The sequence below is a fragment of the Gouania willdenowi genome, chromosome 9 (assembly GCF_900634775.1).
Source record: "Gouania willdenowi chromosome 9, fGouWil2.1, whole genome shotgun sequence".
Classification (NCBI taxonomy): Eukaryota; Metazoa; Chordata; class Actinopteri; order Blenniiformes; family Gobiesocidae; genus Gouania; species Gouania willdenowi.
Window position 1 is genome coordinate 18,063,510 of NC_041052.1, and position 26,796 is coordinate 18,090,305.

Here is a 26,796-nt window from a genome sequence, read left to right on the forward strand (position 1 = left end):
TAAGAAAATAAGCATTAGCGTCTGTAACAGGCAGTGGCGCATGCACAATAAAAATGAAATTATGGCAACTACAATATTCACATTTCCTGAAGAAAATGCAAGTGAGGATGCAGGTGCTGGCCCATGTTGCACTACATTAGCTTAGCATTAGCGTTAGCATATCATTAGTATATCATTAGCAAAAACATTTGCATTATACTAGTGTTAGCATTAGACTAGCAATAGCATTAACCTAGCATTCGCCTAGCAATAGCACTAGCCTAGCATCAGCTGAACATTAGCAATAAGGTTGAAAACGTTGAAATGGGTTGAAAAGGCTGAATAGTCAAAAAGCAGAAATTTCCAATAGAAATAAATGGGAACGGTAATAAGTTTAAAAGTTACAAATTTAAAAAGTACAAGCAAAAATCTCTGGAACTTTCTGAATTTTTAGGGTTAAACCTAGATCTGAAAAAGTGGTGAATGAAACCTCCATGTGGTTTCCTCCAGTGGTCAATGAGCTGCTGTTCGCCTCGTGTCACCAATAAATTAAAAGACAAACAATTAGTGACGCCAGCTTTACCTAAAATCTCCAGGCAGCGTGTTTCATTGTGGTTTTGTCCTGGTGTGATGTTGGTCATGTGATAACTGGCACCTGATGCCCTTCAGTGCTTCCTTGTGATGTGATTGTGCAGCTGTGAACAAATCAGCAGCAGTGAAGTAATGTCCTACTTTTAAAAAAAAAACAAAAAAACAACAACAACTTGAGCCTGAGTTTAGTGTTTTCAAAGACACATTTGATCAAAGTCCTTTTCTTTTTTCTTTTTTTTTTTTGCTTTTTGCGGTACCTGAGGGTGTTTTTACCCTGTGGGTTAATGGGGTTGTGTTGTGTTAGCTTCCTTTACCTCTGTTACCAGCGATAGGTCAGGAGGTCATCACAGTACGTCTGCACACTGACAGTAATGAACCTATAGAAACCTGCTGAGGGTTTTTACTCCACCGTCTTTGACTTCTGCACCTTCTCGCTGCCTTTTATCATTTTGACGATACCCGTAAATCTGCTGAAGGCCGCGGGTGGCCGACAGATAATCCCTCAACATGAACTTCAGTTAGTTTGGTAATCCCCACAGGAATGTCACACACTCGTCTCTGTAAAACGCATAGATCGAGAAGTTAGGGAGTCACATGATGATTTACACCAGTTTGGATGGTAACACACTGTGCGGATGAAGCAAAAACAAGTGCATCTGCTTACCGTACTATTTGAATGGTGTCAAAATGTGTGAAAATATTGGTTTATTATTGAACTTAAGATTAGTGTTATTTAGTTGATTTTGAATAAAGTAATTTCCACAGGCGACCGCATATATATATATATATATACATATATATATATTAATGAGACAATGACATGGAACACCCAATAATGAACCAACATGTAAATCAAATAATGATGGTTTATATAAAAATAAATACACATTCTATTAACTATACTTTGATTTTAAAATATAGGAGAAAAACAAGTTTGATAAAATATGAAGGACTATCTCACCAATGAATACAAAGTAAAAGAAAAAAGATTAACCTAATGAATACTATCCATCCATTTTCAGACCTGCTTTGTCCTATTTCAGGGTCGCGGCTGTCTGCTGGTGCCTGTGATGAACACTACTACTGCTACTTTTTTTTTTTTTTTAGTGGAATATTTTCTTTTTTTTTTCATTTTTTCTTCCTTTAGACAAAACAAGTGCCTACGATCCACTGAAAACTGAGGTCAGCCACCCACCTTTGGGTGCCGGACCCTTGAGAAACTGTGCCTTCCAACAAGGGCATCTATAATCAATAGTCGGTGCATGACGTGCCTGCATGTGCCACTGAACGGCCTTACACATGCAGTTTGTGAAACAGCAATAATGACTGTGCCAGCCTAAAATGAAGTATTCACTCGTCTGCTTATCATCGTCATTTACTTACTCTGTGCACCTGTAGAGTTCCCGTCATCTGGGGGAATGACAGGAGTATTCCTGCTTTCCTGCCCCTGGGAACAGACAGAGATCTCTTTGTGTTCACCACCGTAACACTGTAACGAGAACGTCTAAAACTACTTGGCTGTGAACTAACTGAAGATGACATCATATTTGCTCATTGAGTAATGCTTACTGCTTGTTCACAGTCCAAATATCATGGAGCACCTGATCAACAGTTGTGGTTCTGGCACTATGACTTCTTTCCAGGATGGAGCTCCAGGGTGTTGTGATTCAGTCACTAGCTCATCTTTTTAAAACATTATTTATATTCAGTTGTATTATTGTTTGACAGGTGTTAAAACTGTAGGCAGGTTACTATAGTTAGACAATACATCTATAAAATAGGGATTAAGATTATGACCAGTGTCTGGTGAAGTAAATAATCTAATTTTCCAGCTGTTAGAAGCAAAAAAAATTGGAAATTTCAATAAGCGACGCACAGTACCAGCCACATTGTTCACTCCAACATAAATAGAACTCTAGGCCTTAAATAATTCTATTCCATTTTTGATTAAATGTGTCAGGGTTTGGTGGTGGTGTGGACCCAAAAGCAGAGAAAGATGGAGGCGGAATGCAGGAGTATCGTTCTTGGAATCAGTCCATGTTTAATCCAAGAGTAACCGAAATCCAAAAAGGAGGTACAGGGATCAGGAGACGAAACGCAGCAGCACACCAGCAGGGTCCACAATACACATTAGACAATGATCCAGCAACCACACTGTGTCCAAGCACTCAGCTAAATAGTGAGGGAAGCTTGATATGGGAACGGGTCACACCTGGGTGGAAAACATGAGGTCGCTAATCAGTCAGAACCCAAACACAATGACATCACCGGGAGGTGGAGACACAACGATAAGAATAAACATGGGAGATCATACTCGACAATCAGAATAAACTAAGACTTGGAATGACTAAAAGAACCACCAGGGCTAAACACAAACAAAAATAAACAGAACCTGACAAAATGAGCATTAATAAGCAGTTTGTTACAGTTTAATATAGCCACAGAGGGTGTTATTGAAATGAAAGGTCACAGGCTGTTTTCAGACCTGTTGCACACATTTATTTTTGCAAAAATAAAAATGAAATAGATTTGTGATTTTATTTGGAAACAACATGCTGATAACATTAGATATAGCAATGTTACATTTAAAACCCAACATTTTCCAGTCCCTTAACCCTAATCTCCACCCACCGCTACGCCTTGGTGAAAACAATACAGAGAAGAATTTCAGTACTGTGATGAATTAAGGTTAGATTATTATTATTATTATTATTATTATTATTATTATTAAGAAGGCTACATTTGCTCTACTTGGATCAGATGTTCTTTACAAGCTACAACTTGCACTATATTTGCACTCACAATTTCAAGTGTCAGAATTTCTTTTCCATTTTATGAAGGGGCGATGGTTAGTGGGCCAGAGAAGTTAAGAACCATCAGTTTGAACTCATTATTTTTAATGACACAAAATGGGGAAAAAATAGTTTGAGATGAAATGAGGAAAAAAAACACTTTATTTTCAAAAAAGGGTTTCCCTCTTGATAAATTGAAGCCTTTATACCACCCACAAAAAAACGTTTTCTTTTTTTACTGTAGTTTTACCAGAAACTCCATCAAAAGCATTTTATGAACGGACACTCATAGTAGCTGACTACAGCTAAAGAAACAACATGGCAAATTATAAGAGTATCATATGGTTACAATCATTCTGTTACCTGGACTTTAACTGGCAAAAATATGGACCTAATCTGTGTGTGGTTGTTGGCTATTGACTCATCTCCCTTTCCTCTTCCTCTGATGGTGCGATTAGTTCCCAGTCTGCTGAACTTCTCAAAGATCAACCCGTCCATGTTTCTGACCCGTGACGGAGATAAAGATGAGTCATCATCAGATGAAACGACACTAGGAGGTGAAAGAATTCAACCAGTATTACAAGTCATGCTCAGAACAAGGTAACTATCAGGGCCTTATTGTGATTTTAGCTGGAGTAATATATTTATACTGGTATGAGCAGAATTCTACAACTATGAAAAAAGTAAAAGTGAAAAAGTAAAAGTCTATACATATACACACATACAAGCAGGAAGGAAAATGTAGAATACAGAGACTTTTTCTACTAATTTATATGTAAAGAAAGTCATGAAAGGCTTTGACTTAAACAGAGTGATACCTCTCAGGTTACAGAGGAGTCAATTCTAGTCTTTTGTATAAATATAAAATAATAACATATTTCACAAGCGTTTTTTCACAATTACGGTTCTGATTAAGCATTCGATGAATAAATAAATATGAAAACATGATTTTTTTTTCACTCGAGGGATGAATCTCTGACCTTTATCTATTTAAATAACTTGTCAACTGTCCCAACAATGACCGACAACTGCAGGTTAACACACGGTCCAAAGAAAACACACACTTTACTACTTGTTTGCTCATCTGCACATTGGCAGTACACACTTTTCTGTCTGTTCTATATGTGGATCTTATTGAGTTCTTTCTTTCCTTTTTACTGTGGACCATACAGTTTGTTAAGCGTGCTGAGATGACTCTGTTGTAATTTGCGCTATATAAAAGTTGAGTTGAGGATATTGCCTTACTCTGAGTCACTGTCTTTAAATTGGATTTTTACTTTTAGATGTCTTAAATTTTGCAATTTTGACAGATATGGCTATATTGAGTTTTATTTTATAATTACTCATTTAGTAATACATATTTTAGGATATTTAATTTATTGAACCATTACTCTAAAATGAACATTGAATGAGGTTAAATGTGGCATTGATTTTCACATTGAGTCAAAAACACAAAAAAAAATCCATCGCTAACTACAAAATAATGGGTTTTTTGATCATTTTCTTAAACTTTTTCTTGAACAAAAGTTTGTTGACATGCTCGTCAACAAACGTTAATTTGTGCTGCTGTACATGTACGTATGTGTCAGGTTCTGAGAGACGCCACGTGTTCAGAAATGAATGACAAACCACAGTTTTATAGTTCTGATTTAATACATTTTAGACAGCTACGTTTGAAATAAAAGGGGGTTCAAAAGTTTGTATATACTACTACAGGTAAAAACACATCTCCCCTATCAGTCTGTAACAAATAAAAAAAGTCCATGCCCTGATTTCATCCACAGGAAAAAGGAAAGTAGCGCCAAATCCAAGGGAATCGGTAATCTGTAAAGTGCGTTGTGTATCTGCTCCTCTCACGCATCAATTCCTCTCTGCACAGACTTAACCTGCTTGTTTAATGCCTGTTTTGTAGTCAACATAAAAATCAAAACCTGATGAATCAGCTTAACGCCTTAATTAGCGACTAAATCTAGAATAATTAAACTTCAAATATTATTGGCTTTAAGGATTTCGATAATAAGCTTTGATGTAACTCATACTGCTCATGTTTTATTTTTGCATATTTAAGTAATTGAGCACTACATTTATGCACAGGCATGTGTGTGGACTGACCTATGGGTTAACACAGGTTCGACCCAGTTATAAGGCATGTTACAAACATTAGCTCTGCAACTGCTTTTAAACGATATACCATTAAAGTTGATGTTGAAGTTAAAATATTAAATGTCTTTCAAACCTACTGTAGATTATCTACAGTAACTCTCTGACTATAATGGATTGGCTTTGTCCTATGCAGTGCTAACAATGGTTGTAAACAAACTGTAGGTATACAATGAGCTGATTTGGGTTCAAAAAGACGTGTCTCAAATCCCTTCCATGAAGTTCCTTCTCCTCGTGACCTCTCAGGAAAGCTGAACAGATCACCTATGGGGGGGGTCTAAGCTGCCACACTTGACTCCAAAGGATCAAGGTAAGCATAGATCCTCAGGCATATTTATTTTCCCACATTCTCTGCTCCAACCTGAAGCTTCACTGTCATTAAACCAGACAAAAATATCTCACCGCTAACACACATGAACCTTTACGGGTCACGGCAAACTGTGCTTTTAGTGTTTGTGAAATATTCTTCTTTTTTCATCCATTTTTTGACACATCACAATGTTTTTTTGTTTGGTTCGGTCATTGATATTCAAAACTCAGCAATGAACATTCAGAGCTGCATCAAATAACAAGGTTTTTTTTTTTTTTTTTTTAAATCTGGTTTTTAAACAGAGTTACGGATGCCTTCAGGTGAATATGTTTTTTATACCCTCTAAGGTGGCATGGGGCCGGAGGCAGACCACCTTTATAGGTCATGTGATATGAGGGTTGTTTTGGGGCCCGCACAGCGGATCACCAAGATCAAACGCTCTCTGACCGTCCCTTTTACTATGATTTATTGGCTCTGAAAGGCAACAGGACTTCTTTGGCTACTCATCTGTCATAGAGACATTTTACGTGACAGAAAAGGACTCACATCTTCTAACTTTACGGTGGCAAAGTTTAGAATAGAGTGCAGTAAAGTGATTAAATGATTCCTGTAAATGAGGAGGGGGGTCAGGTGGTAAATGCCATAGGTGTAAAGAGTACTAATATATATTACTCAAGGAGAAGTACTGTTACTTGATTGAAATTGTATAGTACAAGTACATTTTATTTTCCACAAAGGCATCTGTAGAACATAAAATATCAGAAAATATCAGGCTGTCAGTATAGCTACATTTACAAACTCTAAAACAGAGAAAATAACCGGCATTCTATGCAGTTTTGGCGTGGTGCATGACATTTAATCTGATTGGTCATGTGATGCATTTCATTGTTGTCTGGTCATTTCATTTTTTTTTATAGTTTCACAATGTCCGTCTGTCATTTTAAAACAAAAAAATAAGAATTTACTCAGTAACGTTGGGTGTAGAAATGTAACGGATTACTTTTAAAATGTAAGTAAAGTTGCTAATTTAGAAATATCCTCAAAAATGTACCCATTAAAGCAACTCACTTACAGTAACGTTACTTCCATTACTTTCACCTCGAGCAAATGCTGCCTCAAACTTCAGTCACTGCACGATGTGAGGGTGTTTGATAGTATGCAGTGGTTATCCGTACGGTTGCCGTATCAATATACCGACATTCTATCCGTACGCAGCGCCCCCTCATTGGCCAGTTTAGGTCACGTGACTAGGACTAAACCTAACCCTAACCCTAAAAGTTGTTGCAATATTAGGTTAGAACCTAAACCTAACCCTAAGATGCTACGTACGTGTACTTCGGTAAATGTACCAATAGCACCGGGGGTTGTCTGTACAAATAGACACTTTCTTAATAGTATTACATCACAGTGCAACACATATTCACCTGTTCCTGTCCATAGGTAGGTCTGACCTCCACTCAGAGTCCAGTCCATCTCTGCAACATATAAATATATTGTCGTAAGTCATTCTGTGCATTGAAAGGATTACAATGATTCATTCTGAGGGCCCTCAGGCCTCAGGTGCAGGGTGTTCTGAGAGGCTTTTCACTTCTGCTCTGCTGGCTTCACCCCACAATACAATGATTTAGAGCAATTAGTCTGCCTCATTAGAGTTCACCGCTAAAGTCCCCAAACAATTCCCTCTCATGTTACTTTTAAATGCTTCAATAAAGTGATATTCAGCCCAAATGAAAAAGACGGCCCAATTACAAGACTAGTATTTGTTACCTTTACTAGTAGGAATGAGAGGAGATTTAAAAGCTGCATATGCAATAAAAAGTACATTAAAGGCACGCTTGTGGTGGTCAGCATGTCTGACAAACTGTGACGTAGTGATTACTCAAGGTAGTGCTCCATTCTTGTTAATCCAACTGGTTTCATGAGGTAAAAGTAATCAATGGTAGTGCTGACTTTCCTGTTTTAAGGTGTCTTCCTTGTTCTGTTGGATGCATCTGTTGATATCCAAATGCTGCACTGATCGTCATTTTTAAAGTTGCATTTTTCATTTCCTGCAAAGTCAATATCTGTCCACCATCATGTTTCTGCTCTTCGTTGGGATAACATCATAACTTTCAGTGAACTGGATGACACGGAACTAAGCGCTCAAATGTTTGGATTTAAATGCTATTTCATTGTATCCTCTCAATGGGAGCAGAAATATGAAGAGTAATCCTGACATGTGAGCCTTGATTGGCTGAAAATCTCCAAAACGGTTATAACCTCATGAAAAAAGTGCATTCATGTGATGGGTCATGTAGAAATTCTGACATGAGTTTTGGTTTGGAAACATGACAGAGTATAAAACTCAGGTTTCAGCTTCAGATAATGGACTACATTGCCCACACATAATAAATGAACGTGATTTTTTTCCCTTTGCACAAGTAAGCTAATAAAGCCTCTACTTTTAAAGATATATTGATGTGAAATGTAGAAATTAACTTTCAAATTTTAAGTTGTTGGTTCACTTTTAAACCTTTGTGATACTCACCTTTATAATCATCTAAACATCTGTTTTATTTGTTAATTTTCATTTCATTGTTAAGTTTTCACACAAATACTTAATTCCTGAAGAGTGAGTACCATGGCTACTGGATAGAAAAGATTAAGCTACTGGATTCAGTTCTGTTCCAGATAATTCTATACGTAATAATAATAACAATGCATACTTAATCACCGAAGTGAAATGATTTCTCTGAGTTTTTCTCCATTTTCCCCGAGGGGTAGCAGTGGGTTGGCAATTGGAGGCGCCCCAGGTAACACAAGGTGATACAAAGTAGGCTACAAGCAACAAAACACTTCACAATTTTAGCCATGCATCCATTCACACTCACATTCCTTCACCAATGGTGGCAGAGCTGCAATACAAAGTGCTGATCCACCATTGGGGATCATTTTTTTTATTCCAAAACCAATACAATTGATCAAGGGTGCAATTCAAAGCGGAACTCACAAACCAAGAGGAAAACACAACCGATACCACTGTCACCTACTCTATATGATTCTGCTATGGTGAATACATCCTTATTTGAAACAAAAGCACAGGTATGTGACCACTTTTGAGTCTTAACCCCACTAGTTGAAAACTGCTGCCGTGGCCCCTCCTACCTATAGCCACCAGCAACAAATCATTATAATTAGCCTTTATGAGAGGAGTTGAAACATGTGTGTCAGTTATCAGTGAGTTATTTTGATGAATTAATCATTATAGCTTTTACTGTAGAAACTTAGTCACACATCCAGTATGATTGAGGTTTGATTTCTCTCTTTGTATTTGACTCTCATTAACTTTTATAAGTTCTTTACGTCACTAACTATTAGTGTTGTTTTGCCTTTTGTGGTGATAGCACACACTTTCTATTTGTAAATCTGGATTAATGCAGTAATAAAATAAAAAAGAAGTGTTTCTGATATTATGTTACACAATTCTAGTGTGCACTCAGATGAGTCCAAAAGTACTCCATGGGTTTGGGAGAAACAGAAATATGTTGTTGGAACAAACTTTGTGTTGTGACTCAAAGTCAAACAGAGAAAAGTCTCCAGACTGCACCACCCAGTTTCCACTGTGCTCACCCTTGGATACGACTGGCACTTTCCACATCAATGTGAGACCTTTATCAGAGTTTGTGTGTGGAGGATTTATCTACGCAAACAATAAGAAAATAAGAGACAGAAACACAACGTTTTCATCAGGTTTTCTAAAGTATGAATAATTGATTTGATTGTATCTTTTTTTAAAAAAAAAAAACAAGATTATTTGAAAGGATTCACTTTTTCTTTTCAGGACAGAAACGTTGTCATTAAACAGACCGCTGATTATACACCTAATGTGATTGAATATGGGTGCGCGGCACCTCTTAGGCACGTGTTATCATTAACTCGCACCCCTCCTCCAAAAAAGGTGTCTCCGTCACTTTTTGGATGGGGCCCCTCCCCTCTTTACACTTAGGGATTGACAGTGTAAGATAGGCAAATTGAGCTCGGTGCTTGCCAGCACTTCACGGTTCGTTTTGCCTTGTGCAGAACCAAGCTGGTCCTGGAGCATCACAAAGAGGAAGGAAGGCTTGGAGAGGACCCGTTTAGGCGCTTTTACGCACGCAAATTACGCACTGGGATTAACTGGATTTATGGAACTTCAATGAGATTTTTTCCACTTTATGGAGTAACAAAACAAAACAAAACTCAAACGAATAAACGTAAGTATTTGCTTTCTTTTACCCTTTAAATACGTGAATGTGAATACATCAACTCTAATATCATTACTTTACACATTATATCTTTACGCATGGATTTTTAGTGGAGCAAAGTTTTGTAAAGGCAAATAGAAAGAAATATGCATTTATATTTGAGATAACTTTCCAGTTTATGTGGAATTGAAGGTAATTGCACCTAGTGATGCTGCAGTGTCCTCAGCTAACCTTTGCCTCTGGGTCCCTCAACTTGGAGACAAATAACACTTATGAGAAATACATTAGAACATGATCTATAAGTGTTATTTAAGTACCGTGTTTTATTAATGTGACATCTGTTGAGCTAAAGCAAACAAGTCATTATGGAAAGAAAAAGATAAGGATGGAGATCCCAGTCATTAGCACGTCAGTAAATGTATTGGTATCTCCTGCCAGCGGGGGCTTTAGAAGCTCCCATAGAAATCAATTAGGTAGGCATACACATGCCATACGTTTATTCGTCTTTCGTTTCTCTAGTAAATGCACAATACAACTGAAGGTATAGTTCAAAGTGAAATGAAAACATGATTGTGACTGATTGAACACAAAGAAAGCCAAAAAGCTTCCCCACCGCTGGTGTTTACACAGCGGGTGCAAATGAGTGCGCGGGGCTCTGCTGCAGTCCTCATGTCTCCAAAAAAGGGTCGACCCCACAGGAAGCCCCATATCTCTCCTTGTTCTCTGCCACCCACAAATTGACTAAAGAAGAGTCTGGGTCAATAAACATGGCTTTGTGCCTTGAAATCCCAGTTCTAATCAAAACAAACATGTCACGTGATCTGCATTTTGATGGATGGGAGGATGCAGTAATGTCACCTCAACGTTTTAATTCTTCAATAATGTTGGTTTAACTTTCAGATTGTTTTTGCTTGATTGGAAATATTTATTGGAAATGATGAGAGCATAACACAAAATGTGTAAACATGTAGCAGTGAGCAGTTTCCTAATCCTAATACATTATTATTAATATTTATCCAACAGATGAAGTTCAATCTGAAGATAATCCTTTGGTTTTGTTGCCTCTGTAAAGCTGCAACTGCAACAGGTAGGTTTGAATGACTCCTCCTTCTACCGTTCCTCCTTTTTTCCCTCACTTTTCCATCCCACCCTTCTGTTTTTTTTTAAAAAAGCATCTTCCCCATCAGCGCTCCTTCCTCTCATCGTGTTCTATATGTGAATGAATTAATCTAACTTAAACTTCCCTTAGGAGAACATGATTGATCTTTTTTTTTTTTTTTGTGTTTGAGAACAATGTGGGGAATGCTCTGGTGGAAACGGTGGTGGGACAGCCCCAGAGGCATGTGCGCTTTAACAGAGGGTCTTATTAGACCAGAGGATGAAACCAGCTGTTCAACTTCCAGACTGGGAACTAAGTATAATTGAAAGGTGTTCATCCAAAGGCAGAGCCATGGGACAAAGGGCCATCAGAGCTACAGGGGCCCCAGACATGAACACTTCACTTCTGTATGTGACGTCCACCTGTGGGGTCTCTTATGGTAGCTTTACAAGTGCTTACTGTATATATGATAGCGAGCAACTTAGGGCTGAACATGGATGCTAATACCTTTGTGTTTTCACTCAATGTAAGCGTTTAACACTTAGATTGAGCTTGGAAGCAGCTTTTTTCTATTTTTGTCACATAAAAGGGATATTGATTTTTGTGTTTGCAGATTAATATAAAAATGACTAAATAATTGATAGGAAGTTTCTTTTAGCTTTGTAGATGCAGTTTTTAGTCCAAATTAGAGTGAGAAGGGCTGACGTCTAACCTGGTGGTATAATGGTGCTGCTGGTTGGCTCACTGAGTTTGCATGTTCTCCACAGGTGTCCCGAGCCGATATTGATATTGAATATCGGTCCGATATCAGCCAAAAAACGAATATCGGATTTTACGGGACTGCATCTAAAATCACCGATATAAGCTTTCCAATAAAAAATGTTGCCTCCAGCACTTCTATTCATAGGAGACTGTGGTTCACACTCCAGCAAAGTAACCTACTGTTGCTGACTATTGTTCTCTGTCTGAGTAACATCACTTGATGAAGCCTTTTCTAACACACTACAAAATAAGTAATTAAAGTATGTATGATTTGTGCTGATATCATATCGGATCAATATTGGTATCGGCCGATATGCAAGGCTGCAATATCGGTATCGTATTGGAACTGAAAAAGTTGTATCGGGACATCCCTAATGTTCTTCCTGAGTACTTGTTGAAAGCAACAACCACAACATTGCTGCTGACTTGCTTATATTCACCACATTCACATTTTCACTCACTTATTTTTATTGCTACTTTTTTCCATCTTTAATTTGTTCTGTCTTCATATTATTTAATTAATTGATTAATTTATATTTCGTAATTTTTGCTGCTATTGTTTTCACTGTAATGTGTCAATTCACTTGGAAATAAAGTGATTATGTTAAGTAATCAATATATTATGAAATGGTACTCTTAGGTTAAAAGCCATCAGTGGGAAATAATTATTGTAGAATAATGTATGGACGAATAAATGAATGAATAAATACAATAAATATAGGAGAAAATAGTATTATCCAAGAATAATTACAAAAAGATGACAGAAATTAGATTAAAAGATATACATTTCATGTAGGTTTGACTGAATAATTTGATGGTTTTCCACTTTGTGTCTATTCTTTTTGACTTTGTCTGAACATGCTGTCAAAGGTCAACACTACAACAGCAATGCATGTTTTGTTATTGCAGTTATGTAAATTAATTTAGTTTATTGCATAATTGTGACCATCCCTAAGGAAGGGTAAGAAACACTTTATTAAAGTGTATATTCCCACTTTGTATTTTAAGTTGAGGAAACATGTTCATTTTCAACGGGATGTATGAAGTGAAGTTCCTTCTCTCCAATTTTCTAACAAGTGTTGTCAAGGAGTTAAGAAGATTATTTTTAGTACGGTGCATTTAAAAAAAAAAAAAAAAAAAAAGCTACTTTTTAATTAAATAAATAATAAATAAATGATAGTTTGTGAATTAAACGGCTCTCAAGATGCTGAAATTTTCCATGGATTAGTGTTAGATTGTTTTTTTCTGCACATTTTAATTCAATTTTGGTAATGAAAGTCAGACTCTGAGGCAACAACCATTGTACCACTGAGTAGCCCTTTAATATTAAAATAATTTTATACTTAACATGGAAAAAACAACAGCAAACATTTTGGAAAGTCATTGAAAAAAGTTTTTCGTTTGCTCAGAATCTTTTCTCAGAATTGACTTTGATGATATACTGTACATGCAGTATTTAGAACATATACATACACATATGTAACATTAACATATGCATAAACAAACAGTCTGTTAAAAGCTTAAATTACTTTCCAAAAGTTAGTTTCACTTCAGTGTGCATGTTTTTTTATTAGCCTGGGTGTAGTAGTCACACCCTGCTAATGCAAATGTGTTGAGCAGTTTATAGCATCTGCTTGGGTTTGCTAGAATGATAGTAAACAGAAACTACAGCGTGATTTAGGTTTAAAGGGGAAAATGAAGGGAACTGCTGTGAAGTGAAACAACATTTAACACTTTTGTCTTTTGCCTTTCAGCATCAAACACATTATCAATTATTCGACCTGTCACTGGTTCCCTCTCTGGGAAGGTAAACCTCCCCTGCTTCTTCTCTACAATCCCAACCTCAGCACCACTCACCAATCCCAATGGAACTGCTATTTATAGTAGCGACTACTTGCGGATCAAATGGACCAAAATAACAGGAGAAGTAGAAACTACGGTGATGGTGGCACAAAGTGGGGTGATAAAGATTGGCTCAAACTACAGGAACCGTGTGTCACTGCCCAGTCACCCTGAGGACGTCGGTGATGCTTCCTTGACGATGGTCAAGCTCCGTGCCAGTGATGCTGGTACATATCGCTGTGAGGTCATGTACGGCATTGAGGACACCAGGGATACGGTGAACCTTGATGTCAGCGGTAAGACATTCATAACATAAATATTATTGAAAAAGAAGGTAATAATGCTGTGAAGTGTAATGTACAGTTTTCATTGGAGAGGAGATTAAATGGGTTAGAGTACAGGTCAAACTCAAGACCTGGGGGGGAAATCTGACCATTCAGAGCATCCAATTTGGCCAGCAAGAGAAAAATTAAAGTAAAATACCAAATATCTGGCAGCTGGCCTGCCATGCACCTAAAAAAAAAAAAAAAAAATAAAAAAAATAAATCTGTTTACATATGTATATATACTTGTATTTATTTGTATTTATTATTATTAATATTTTTGCACCTTATCATTCGTTTTCACATTTTCTTTGTGTTGTCGCTACTTTTTCTGTGTGTTTAATTATTTAGTGTTGTTATGTTTTTTTTTTTTTTTTTTAAATATACCACTCTTTGCCGTTCTAATTACCACTCGGGGATTAATAAATATTTTTCTGATTCTGATATCTCAATCCCTCCAAATTAACAAATTCAATTAAACACAGCAATATTTGCAGGGGGTTTGCAAATTTTCCAGTGCTTTTAATCACACCTCTGCATTGTGGTACAATCCTGCAATTTCCCGCAAACAATTCCACAAGATTCCCCAAACTACAAACTACACAAAAAATTGTCACAAACTCAAGGAATTTATAAGTGAAGACCCTGGAGGGACTGATATATGCCATTTACATGTAGAACTGCCAACTAAGGCGCAATAATATTGAAATTATTAGTTTTTTTTCCTTCACCTAAATTCAGCAGCCCATTTAAGATTAAACTGGTTCGTATTTGGCCCACTTGTGAAAACCACCAGGTTAAGGAAAGACTTGATAGGCTCGTCTCTGATTGGTTGTGGGATCAAAGCAAAATGGTGACCCTTTGTGTTTTCTTTTAATCCATTTAAGTTATAATGTGACTTCAATTCACACCTTGTATGTTTTCTTTCCAATTCACTGTTGTTCCATGATGATGCATTCACTGCTCACTTTTGCTGCTCGTTTTAATCTCCACATCAACCCTGTTACACACAGGGACTGAATCGATTTCCGAAATGCAGGACAGCGTTACAAAGCTGTGGAGATTTTTTCTTATGTATATTGTGTACTGCAGTGTTTCTCTCATCTTGTCAGTGTATTGTCTGCCTTGCATCCTTGGAAAAACGGAGGAACGTCCAGTTATTTTACTTGATTAGTGAGATTTTTTTTTAAATTTAAAACTCCACAAGCATGTCCATTTTAATCTTTTTATGTTTACATTTTTGTGCAAAAATATTTACCCTCACAAGTTAAATTCTTCTTTGAACCATTTGTGGGCAGGTGTTGTCTTTCACTACCGAGCAAACACCAGCAGATACACTTTAGACTACCAGAAGGCTGTCAAAGCCTGTGAAAAGATTGGAGCATCCATCGCCACCAAAGATCAACTCAAGGCAGCCTATGAAGATGGCTTTGATCAGTGTGATGCTGGTTGGATTGCTGACCAGACAGTGAGGTTAGCTTTTTTTAGTTGCTTTTGGGAAAAAAAAATGGAGGGAATAAAACCCCCAAAACAATGCTTTACAACCTCTTCTGATATTTTGTGTGCAGGTACCCAATTACAAAACCAAGACCGGGCTGCTATGGTAACCTTAAAGAAAAGCCTGGTGTCAGGTCATATGGGGAAAGGAAACCCACAGAGACCTATGACGTGTACTGCTATGTGGACAAACTTGATGGTAAGCAATGAGGTGTCAGACTCAAGTTTATGGCTGAAATTAAAAACACTTTATTTAACTATTGTGCTAAACAGCACAACAATCTTTTTTGCTCTCCTGATTATATTTTTTAACTTATTAAATGGGCTGAATATTTGCCAACTATGCTGTTGCTTTTACTGCTCTGAGCATCGTCTGGTGGCCTTACATAAATATGCTTGCACATGTCTCTAGAAAGCCCTGAAAATTATTTTGACCAAATCCTAACTGAATGTATCAGACATTGTATTTATAGACACATATAAGAAAAAAAAGGGAAATTGCTTTATTACATGCCAATGGCCTCCTACTGTTAGCTTTTCCCCCTCTCAATGTTATTGGATTTACTTGGACATGTCAGAAGCAAGAGATTAACCATTAATACCAGTTCTGAAAGCATTTGCATGAAACACAAAAAGAGTGGAAATAATGATAATGTCTTAAAGGGTTTTGGAAATAGTGATTGTAAAAAATGTATTCATAGATTTCTTCAATAACAATAACTAGACTATGACTAGATAAAAAACAAACCAACATGTTAACAAAAACAATGTCAAATTATATTTAGATTTTCATCGACTAATAAAGACTAAACTCTAATTTTGTCAGATGGATGAAATCCAATCAAAACTCATGAGATCATGTGAAGAAAAAAATAATACCATTCCATATTAGGTTGATAAATGGTAATTAAATGTTTATAAAAGGCATAAACTCTCATGCTTGGGTGGTGTTTAGCTCAGTGGGTTGAGCGCCCGCCCCATAAATGGAGGCAGCCATTTATGGTCCTCACCTGCAGCCGGTCCCAGGTTCGATTCCCGGCTCGGGACCCTTTGCTGCGTGTCATTCCCTGCTCTCCCTTTCCTGTCAAGCAACTGTCATATAAAGGCCACTAGAGCCCAAAAAATCCTTTAAAAAAAAAAAAAAAAAAAACTCTCATGCTGTATATTTTAGTCGACTATACTTATAACAGATTTAGTCGAATAAAATGTTGATGTCTTTTTATTACTGAAAATAGACTAAAACTGAAATAGTCCTGATGATAAATTTTGACTTAAATTAATAAGTATTTTAGTTAAAAGACTATGACTCTAAAAATTAACACTGATACCGTAGTAAGAGACATTAGAAATCCCATTAAACAATCATCCAACTTGACATTTAGTTACTTATTTATTAGATAATGATCACTTTCCCCTCTCAATCCTATCACAAATCAAAGAGTTTAAGCCATGTCACACCCAAGACCAACTGAAAACATAAGGACAATCTTTCCTGTTGCAAGGTTTGTTTTCTGTGAAGGCCTTGTGTTCCTCTCGTTTTTGATTTCCGTTGTTTAATGTGGAAAATAAATGTTAATCTGTTAATGGTGCGTTAAACTTTTAAGAGGCACGAGCCTTTCATGTGAACATGTGGTCAGGAGACAAAAGGTGTCATGTTTTTAAATGTGTTTAAAGGAAATGTCATCGAGTGGAAATGTGCTCATTGACTGAATAGATCCATACCTATCTAATTTAAGATAATATTAAGATGATGATATGACAATCAAATGTTTTGGGTTCGTGACCAGCTCTGACCAGCCAGACACCCAATGGCATCACATGTTCTTTCTACAGACCTTTCCATTAAAGTTCTCACAGACCATCAGAGTAATGTCCACCTGCATGCCCTGCACGGCTTTAGGCCGGCAGCCCAGAAAGCCTACCGTGCACGCCCCCCACAATAATTCGCCACTTCATTTTTTTAACCCTTGGGATGTCCAAATCACGTTATTGAGTGGTGACAGAAAAATGTATCATTCCCACTTGTGATTTTTATGATGTTACTATAATGACCCTAAAAACACAGTTTTTCGCAATTGTGATCACTACAAATAAAACAGATCTTTCTTGAAGCTACTTCTGCATCCAGAAAATATACAAACCAAGATTGTCGTATATCAAATAAAAGCTTATTACCTCAACGATGTGCTGGTTTCAAATGTTTGGCACAAATTTTGACTGATATCAAAATGATCTCTGTCAGCAGTTCATACTCCTTTCTTTTGTTTAAACAGGTTAAACATTGTCGGGAGTGTTTACCTGAAACATTGCTTTTTTTCATTTATACACAAGTCTTATTTTAATATTCATCAAATTAAAAACAAACCTTTGGTTGTAGCAGTCTAAATTGTATTTAATTCCTTTTAATTTAGGTGAAGTCTTCTATCCACCTGTGAGGCATAAAATGACCTTTGAAGAGGCTCGTGAAGAGTGTGAGACAAGGAACGCTGTCCTAGCAAGCCCTGGTCAGCTTCACGCTGCTTGGCGACACGGCCTAGACCGATGTGACTACGGATGGCTCTCTGATGGAAGCGTAAGGTATCCTGTAGCAGTACCCAGAACCCAATGTGGCGGAGGCCTGCTCGGCGTCAGGACCATGTACCGCCACAGAAACCAGACTGGCTTCCCAGAATCAACGAGGATATTTGGAGTCTACTGTTTTAAAGGTAAGGTGTTGCCATTCAGAAAATGCAACAATTTGTCATGGAGCAAAGTGCTCACTCATTGCCTGTCATTTGACATGTACATAAAGTTTGGTGTATAATGGACTGCATTACATTTCATGAGAAAACCAGGCTTATGATCTCACCTCTTACATTTACTTGCCTCTGCTTCCCCACCCTTTGACTTACTGCCTCTTTGCAGGGCTGTACTTTCCCTCAACAGAGCCACACCAACAGTTATGAGAAAATGTTGTTTAGTTTGTGTCTGTAAATTAGATTATTTAGTTCAATTTAAAAAAAAAAAAACAACAGCACAAGCAGGGCGGAGAGAGGATTTGTTTAAAAGCATTGAATGCTTCGTGCTCCACATCAACATCCAATTGACCGCCTTCTCTTACATTTATGCCCCTGCCTGTTTCTGAAGCAACTATGATGAGCTGAGAGCAAAATCAAATATTTGAAAGCAAAGATCATCAAATCAGATCAGGTATTATTTACTAATTCTCTTTGTCATTTTTTGGGGATTTAAAGAGCTACAAGCACCAACAGTATTGTTTAGCTCTGTATTGGAATCTGAAACATTTTAAATGTTTACCCCAGATTTCAATATCTTCAAATGAGAGTACCTATAGTCCCAATCATAAAAGTCCATATGTGACTTAAGGACACATTGTTTGTACTGCAGGAAATCCGGTAATTAGGTAATTAGCACCTTCTTGATCTACCAAATTCTGACATATGATTAAAATAAAAAATAGCAGATAAGAATCTAAAGAAGGTAACTTCACGTTAGCAGAATTAGATTATTACTTCAAAATCTGACCCCAGCAGCAGCAAAGGGACTAATACCACACCTGTCAGTCTATTTAGTCGCACTATCTGACTCCCTTTCTGTCTTTCACTTCTCATTTCCGTTTGCCCTCTGTCATTCTCACTTGTTCTTATCAGACCAGACATTTGGATAATGGACAAAGCTTCTGCTGGACTTCTAAATCCAGTCATCCTCTGTGAACTCTGACCTGGCCTTTCCATCTTTACAAATGAGAGGTTGGATAGATAAGCCGCCCACTGCCTGGCCATTTACTGCTCCTGCCATGCTAACTCTTGCAGTGATAAGTCCCAACGGAGTTCAGAGGGTAGGCAAACAGGCCTGTTTCACCTCCTGCTCTGTATACTCAATCTCAGGCCTTTCAGTCTTGTTGTATTTACATCCCAGAGTAAGTGGTTTTCAAGTACTCTCGCTCTGAAAAACCCTCCATCATTTCCTGGTTTCCCACTCTGAGAAATAGCTAAAAAAATGCATCTAAACCTACGTCACTTTGATTGCACACAGACAAAGGCAGGGGTCACTTGCTGAAGTGAAAGAGATTTTTGGTCTTTGACTTATTTCCGATTTTAAAATAGCAACAACGCAAGAGTGTCAGAGCAAATGCAGGTCCCAGAATGTTTGCCTTTTTGTGTGTGTTTTGGAAAAAAGGGTCCCACACCCTTTGACGGAGATGGTTTCACGAGGAATGGCTCTAATACGTAATGGTCAACAGCTGCCCTTGCACGTGTGGTTCGGCCCACCTGGGAAAGCTTTCTAAAGCTGTTTCGCTGGTTTTTATGGCAGTGACTAAAGAGGAAAGCATTGAGGCCATTAGAAGCAGAGAAAACAAGATAAAAGCACAAATTAATCAATGAAATTTAGGGCTGCCATTTAATGCCAAGACAAAAAGCAGGTGAACAATGGGACCAAATGTGGGATTCAATTGATGATAAAAAAAAGCATAAGAGCAAATGTTCAAATGAATAGCTTTGGACTCTTCTAAGTTTATATAATGCTTAATTCTTTGGTTACAGTCATAAGAACCCTTTCAGACAGAGGACATGTTTAGAGAAACTTTCAAAGTGCTCTTTGTGTTTTACACAGAAAATAGGGCACTTTGAAAATGACTTCCCCAGGAGACTGAATCTCTGACACAAGTAAGAAAACAGATACGGAAAGGGTGAAGGTTGGACTCACTGATTCTGACTTTTGGTTCGTTACAGATTGCATCTGTCCCGATATTGGTCAGATCCTATTTATTGAATATGAACAATAAAAGATGAAATGCAACTTAAGCTAAAATTCAACAGTTTAATCATTTTTCAAAATCAGGTGCATGAGTTTTCTATTAGATTGCAAACTGATCATTTTCATGTGTGCTCAGTTTTACTTTTGGTAATTCATCGAGACTAATGTGAAAGGATGCTGAAGCCTGTCTTAGCTAGCGCAGGACAGTTGCATCATCAGAGAGCATAATAAGATGTTCTCTGATCTTCAGTCTTCTTTGGGTGAACGACCATTGCTAGTCATTGCTTCACTGTGTCTATTTCAGTTGATTTTTCTATTCTCTGCTTGATTATTTTGTGCTCATCTCTTTTTTGTAGGGAGAAACAATGTGGTAAACCAGACGTCCTTCGTGGATGTATCATTGGTTGGAATTTCCACCACCGCCATCAGTTCGCCAACCTCCCTCCCTCTGCTGAGAAGTACCACCACCCTCATAACCCCAGAGGCTGATGCAGTATCTAAGGCAGAGGAGGAACCAGACATGTCATCGATGTTCTCTACCAGTATGGCTCCACCTCTCTCAACACTGGCAGATCAAAAAGAGGAGCTATTGACATCAATGGCACCAACCATTAGAGAGGACCATGAGGATACAGAAGATGACATTCATATGCCGGATTTTGATATTGATGATTATTTAAATCACAATATATCCTCTGGAGACACTACTCCCCTACGTGGTGACACACTTCCTGAAACCCATAATTCAACAGAAAGCTCTGACATTACAGTGTCTGCTGAGGAGACAGACGACCACTCTGTGATTGAGGTTAGCACAATCAAAGCTGATGTCTTAATGCCAGATGCTTCTATCATCACAGAGTCCATGTTTGCAGAGGGTAAAACAGAGGAAACTATTGTGGACTCAGCAATCACCACAGTGGTCGGATCTGGTCTCAATGACACCTCAGAAGAAACCACTGAATTTATCCCAGAAGAGGAACTCAGCTTCTCCCCATCAATCTCAACTAGTGAGCTTCATTCAACTGCCTCCCCTGACTACTACGATGACATCGAGACTGATTTTGCTCTAGAGAGTCAACCATTTACTTCATCACCAAAGCAGCAAATCTCAACCAGCCCATCACTCAGCACCAGCAGTATGGATACAACCGAAGGGACAAAAGTTCACACATCCCTTCCCACTGACACCACGTTTATGTGTAACACCCAACCTAGCAGTGTGACAGTCACCACAGAACCTCCAAAGACCACCAGCACTGTGGCACAAACCACAGCAGATTCTAGGACACCAGTAACGGCAACCATTTCTGCCGCTGCTGTTCTGATAGACAGCGAAACCTCATTAGAAGACGTGACGTCCTCTACAGTTGTACATGTTTTTGAAGAGTCCACCTCTGTGGTCTATAAAGAGGCCAGTGACACCATGACTGAAGAGGACACAACGGCAGAGATCGGCACTGAGTTCTTCACACTATCTCCCAGGGCTTCAACCGTTACCAGGATAACCTCCTCAGGTGCAGTCGTCACTGAGGAAAAGTTACCCCAAGTTACAGTAGAGACGCAGACTCACAATGTATCAGGTAAGATTGACCCATGACACTTTAAAGAACTCACATGCCTGTGGTCATAATGAATGATTGCGTGGTTTGGATGCCAATATGAATGAGGAACACTCGAACCTAAGCGCAGAACTTATGTTCAGTGTTGCCATCTTACTGACTCCGTCACTATATTTAGTGACTTTTCTGACCTCCTTAGCAACTTAATTCTCAAAAAGTCAATTTCGACAAATCAATCAGATTTTTTTCTGGTGTTCACTCACTCGTCCATGCGGCCCACATCCAGTCTCATGTACCCTAACTAACCACCATCAAGGCAAGGCAAGGCAAGGGAAATGTACAGTATTTGAATAGTGCAATTCATACACAAGGCAACACAATGTGCTTTACATGATCAAAAGGTTCAACAGAAAACATTCAACATCTTAACAAAATTAATAACATTAAAATTAGCAGTAAAACATTAAATCAACAGTAACATGATTAAAAATCTCTCTCTCAGTCATACGCAGTAGAAAAAAAGAGTGCCTTTAACATGGATTTAAAAATTCCCATTGGATGCTGACTTCAGCTCTGCTGGCAGTTTGTTTGCAGCATAACAACTAAAAGCAGTGTCACCATGTTTGCTGTGAACTCTGGGCTCCACTATCTGACCTGTGTCCATAGATCTGAGAGAATTGCTGGGTTCATAGCATAACATCTCACTGATGGATTCTGGACCAAAACGATTCACAGAGCCATACATCTGACTATGTACATGGTAAATTGACTGGATTTTATTTTTATCTATTACGACCAAAGTACTCACAAAGTGTTTTACAATATCAGCAAGTTCACCGAGTCACACTCACAGTCACACAACTATTAGAAACAGCTGCCATGTAAGGCAGTGTCTTGTCTTGTCAGTGTTTTGCCCAAGGACACTTCAACACATAAGCAGGCACACAGATCTACGTCTTCCTATGTCACGCCTGTGGAAGGCTTTAAACTCGTAACCTTGGGATTGTTTCCTACATGTCTGCACGTGTTTTTGAGTGTGTTTTAGTTTTTTTACCTTTGTGTTAGTGAGCTGGAAATTGTCCATTTTTAAATGTAGGGCAAAATGAAGTTAAAAAGAAAACTCTTGTTCTTTTGCATTTTTGGCAAATTTGAGGTAGACAGATCAGCAACTTGTAAAAGTATAATATCACAAAATAGTTTTCATGAATGTTCCATGTTGTGCCATAACTTTGTAACAAGCATAGGGAGTGTCTTTCTCTTAAGAAAGAAGTTACCACAGAAACATCATTTTTAACTTCTTGAGATTAAGCTGTATCTGTGTTGCCAATGTGCATGACTAATCGCTTGCTCTGAAATGCATCTGGTGTAGAAGTAAAGAGATCTTCTAGCCTGGAGCAAATACAAGGGGATGAACATTTTCATTTGATTAGAGTTTAGAAGTTGTAGTAGTCAAAGCTAAACCAGTCAGAAGAAGTGTAGGTTTACTAAGTCGCAAACTGAAAAAGAAGTCAATTTAAACAATCACGTTAGAATGGTTTGTTTTGATTAAGCATAATCTAAATCTGCCTGTGTGATTGAACGACATTGGCAGTATTCCTTGCTTGCATGTCCCAGTTCACTGAGAGTCTGCCTGGCAGTAACAGATGTGTTCTGACAGCCTACCTGAGTAATCACATATGCCTGTCTTCAGTGCAGACTAGACATCACCTCCAGGGTTGATGTCACTATTAACTCACAGCTTCCCCTCTATGTCGGGACAGACCAACGTGGGTGATTATAGTTACTTTTACTGCTGCATCATATGATGTAGCTCAGCCGAGACACTCACTGCCTCTTTTCTGCCCTCCCAGTTGGTGTGGGAACAGCTTGTGGAAAATATTGTGACACCGGGAGAGGTTCATGTCTTTCCTCATGCTAACATGTAAAGCCCAAAATACTGTCACTGTTCATTCATTTCCTATTGATTGAACAAGATTGACAGGTTGTTTATTTTCAATCTTTTTATGATGCTCTGAGATGTGTAAACCACAAAGCTGACGCACGAGTGCAGAAACCAACAGCTATATATTCTCATGATGTAATCCATTCATTAAAATATTTTTTTTTGTTATTTGGCTTATTTTGTTTTCAGCGAGGAGATAATTCATTAAATCTCAAAACATGCATAACCATTTTTTTTCTCCAATTTAATGCAGTGATTTATTGGTGGTGTGTTTTTAATGGTAAAAAACATGTTACAGATGTTCTAAATATTACTGTATTGGTTGTTTCTTACTGTTATAGCGTAGATTAATCACAAAAATAGCATGTTTTTGTTTCCTGTTTATCCATGTTTTTTTTTTATTTGCAGCCCAAGTATAGAAATGTAGGCTGGAGCTCTATACTAAACATATTTACTTTTTTTTACGTTACTGAAACAATATATTGTGGCCAGTTCAAACTCCTTTTCTAATCTCTGAAACTGAGTTAGTGTTTTATTTGAAAGCAGGTAAAGAGGGAGCATGGACAGATTTATACAGCAATTTCACCCATTTATCTAAACCAGCACAAGTTTGTTTAGTTTTTTCCCTCCATAGTTAGCACAACTTGTTTCCATTGCATACACTGCTTTTTGCAACGTCATTACTGCTTTAACTGCTTTTACTCTTGATTACATCAACCTATGCATAACAAAAATCCATAAATAATTACAGTTTTTTTTTTAATTTTTATATGAGCCTGTGGCCTTACAAAATAAAGTACATCATCAAAGTACAACATTTGTCCTGCCACCAATGTGCGCATAGAGTACTGGTAATACTGTATTTAGCAGTAATTAGATATGCAATACAATGAAAATTTATAAAACGTCATAGATTTTTTGCATAGTAACAATTCAAGGGTGGAATGTATTTGGCAACATATAAATTTAAGATATTTGAGAAAAATAATGAACACTTAATATAACTTGGACAAATTTTGAATTTTTTTAAAACTGAGTGGGGAAGTGGGGAAAGAATTTGTTTTTTGTTATAATTATCACATTTGATTTTCTAGTATTTTGAACAATTGTGTAATTGTTAGATGTGATAACATATTATTTAAAATTGACAACATGATTTAAAATGAAACACATAAATTATTATTATTATTATTATTATTGTGCAATGCAATACATGTATTGTTAAGTTTTAATATCTTTCATTCAAAAAAATTAAATCTAAGAAGATTAGGGCACTATGTGGGGTGTCAATACGATGTGCAGCTCAGCTTGGAACGTTCATAATATATAATATTCCAAGAAGTGCATAACTTTTTTCAGGGCTCAGAAGTACACACTTGAAACCTCAATTTCGTCCTTTTCTCTTTTCAGCACAACTGGCTGTGGAGTCCCCACACACCAAGACTCCTTTCATACCAGTCATGCCTGACCATCCTACACCGTCCATGGATGGAGAGCCAGCTCTGCACAGTATGGACCCAGATCCTCTTCCACAAACGGATATGACTCCAACGGTCAGCTTCACAAATGATAAACACAAGGTCACTGTTGAGCCACAGAGCCCAGCTGATAAAGAGGTAAAAGGTACTCCAACTTTAACAAAAGTGACACCTCTGGGAGTGAATGAAGAACTAACCACAGTGTTTGATGATAATTGGAGCACTGTCCAGGAGAATAGCTCTACTGATTCTTCTGAGGGAGTCACAATCCAATTAGTTGAATCAGTTCCCCCTCACATAGAGGATGAACTGATAACCGAAAGTCCGACAAGTCAACACTCCTTAATTCCATCTTCAACAGTTGAAGACAATGTTCTATTTAAAACTACTCAGGAAACAGGCCCAGCTGACAACAATATGACTAACTTTGAGCCTACCACAACATCAGCAAGGTCAGAAATCACCAAAGCAAAAAAGGAAATCCAAACAACAGAAGCTCAAATGGAAACATCTTCTATCAACACTGGCAGGACTCCCACATACACAAAAAGTGACTCAAATGTGACTGAGAATAGCTCTTCTGACTCGACAGTAATCCAGCTTCATACGCAGACTGAAAACACAGAGGAACCAAAGACAACATCTGCCACCTCAGTGGATAAAGGGCACATTCAATCCACATTACAACCAGCCGCTGTTACTTCCTCTGCTAATGATGGTGATAGAAGAACACCAGCATCAACGAGTGAGTCACAGGGATCTACTGAAAGTGAGGGTCAAATACTAGAAGAATTTCATGGGAGCACAACTCCCATAATAGTTATAAGTTCAGCGTCTCCCGAAGTAACAGCCAAAACCTACATAGAATCAGCTACATATTCGAGCAGCTTTGAGTCACCAGCATCTGATGCAACAACTCTGGCTGAAACTTCAGAGGGCACTATCACAAGTACGAGACTAAGTACTGTCAGCAATTTACCCCCTGTCTCACATTCACCTCACATAGTTGATGCTGATTCATCGTCTACATTGACAGTGGAAAGAACAGCACTTCGAACAGAAAACCTTTTTCCAACCAATCCATTATTGCAGTCTGCTGCACCAACTGCAACATCGTTTACAAGTTCAGGCCACAGACAAACGACAGAAAACAAAGACAATAATAACACAACACAAATACCGCAAAATTCTACTTCTGCCTTTTTACTGCACACTACTACACAACATGACAACAAACAAAATGAGGAAGCAACTCCCGGCTCATCTGCTTATGAAGCTATCAAGACAACAATGGCTCCATTTCCAGATTTACTAAATCAAGCTTCTTCAAAAAGCACAATATTAAATAAAGATTCAACAGACCCAAAAGTGAACTATAGTGCCTTAACTGGAGTTACATACCAGTTATCAACAAGTAGTCACACTTCATTGCCATACTTTAGCTCCACAACTGACAAAGCTGATTATTTGGCTCCCAC

The 26,796-nt window shown here is 37.8% G+C and overlaps 1 protein-coding gene across 1 annotated transcript in view; it reads left to right on the top strand.

Moving 5' to 3' along the window:
* Positions 1–11,505: 11,505 nt before the first annotated feature.
* vcana (versican a) overlaps positions 11,506–26,796 on the top strand; it is a 50,738-nt gene continuing 35,447 nt past the window's right edge. The window contains exons 1-5 of the mRNA XM_028457025.1: positions 11,506–11,593; positions 13,671–14,054; positions 15,380–15,554; positions 15,650–15,777; positions 17,990–18,283. Coding sequence (XP_028312826.1) covers positions 11,506–11,593; positions 13,671–14,054; positions 15,380–15,554; positions 15,650–15,777; positions 17,990–18,283 — 1,069 coding nt within the window. The remainder of the gene's footprint in view (positions 11,594–13,670; positions 14,055–15,379; positions 15,555–15,649; positions 15,778–17,989; positions 18,284–26,796) is intronic.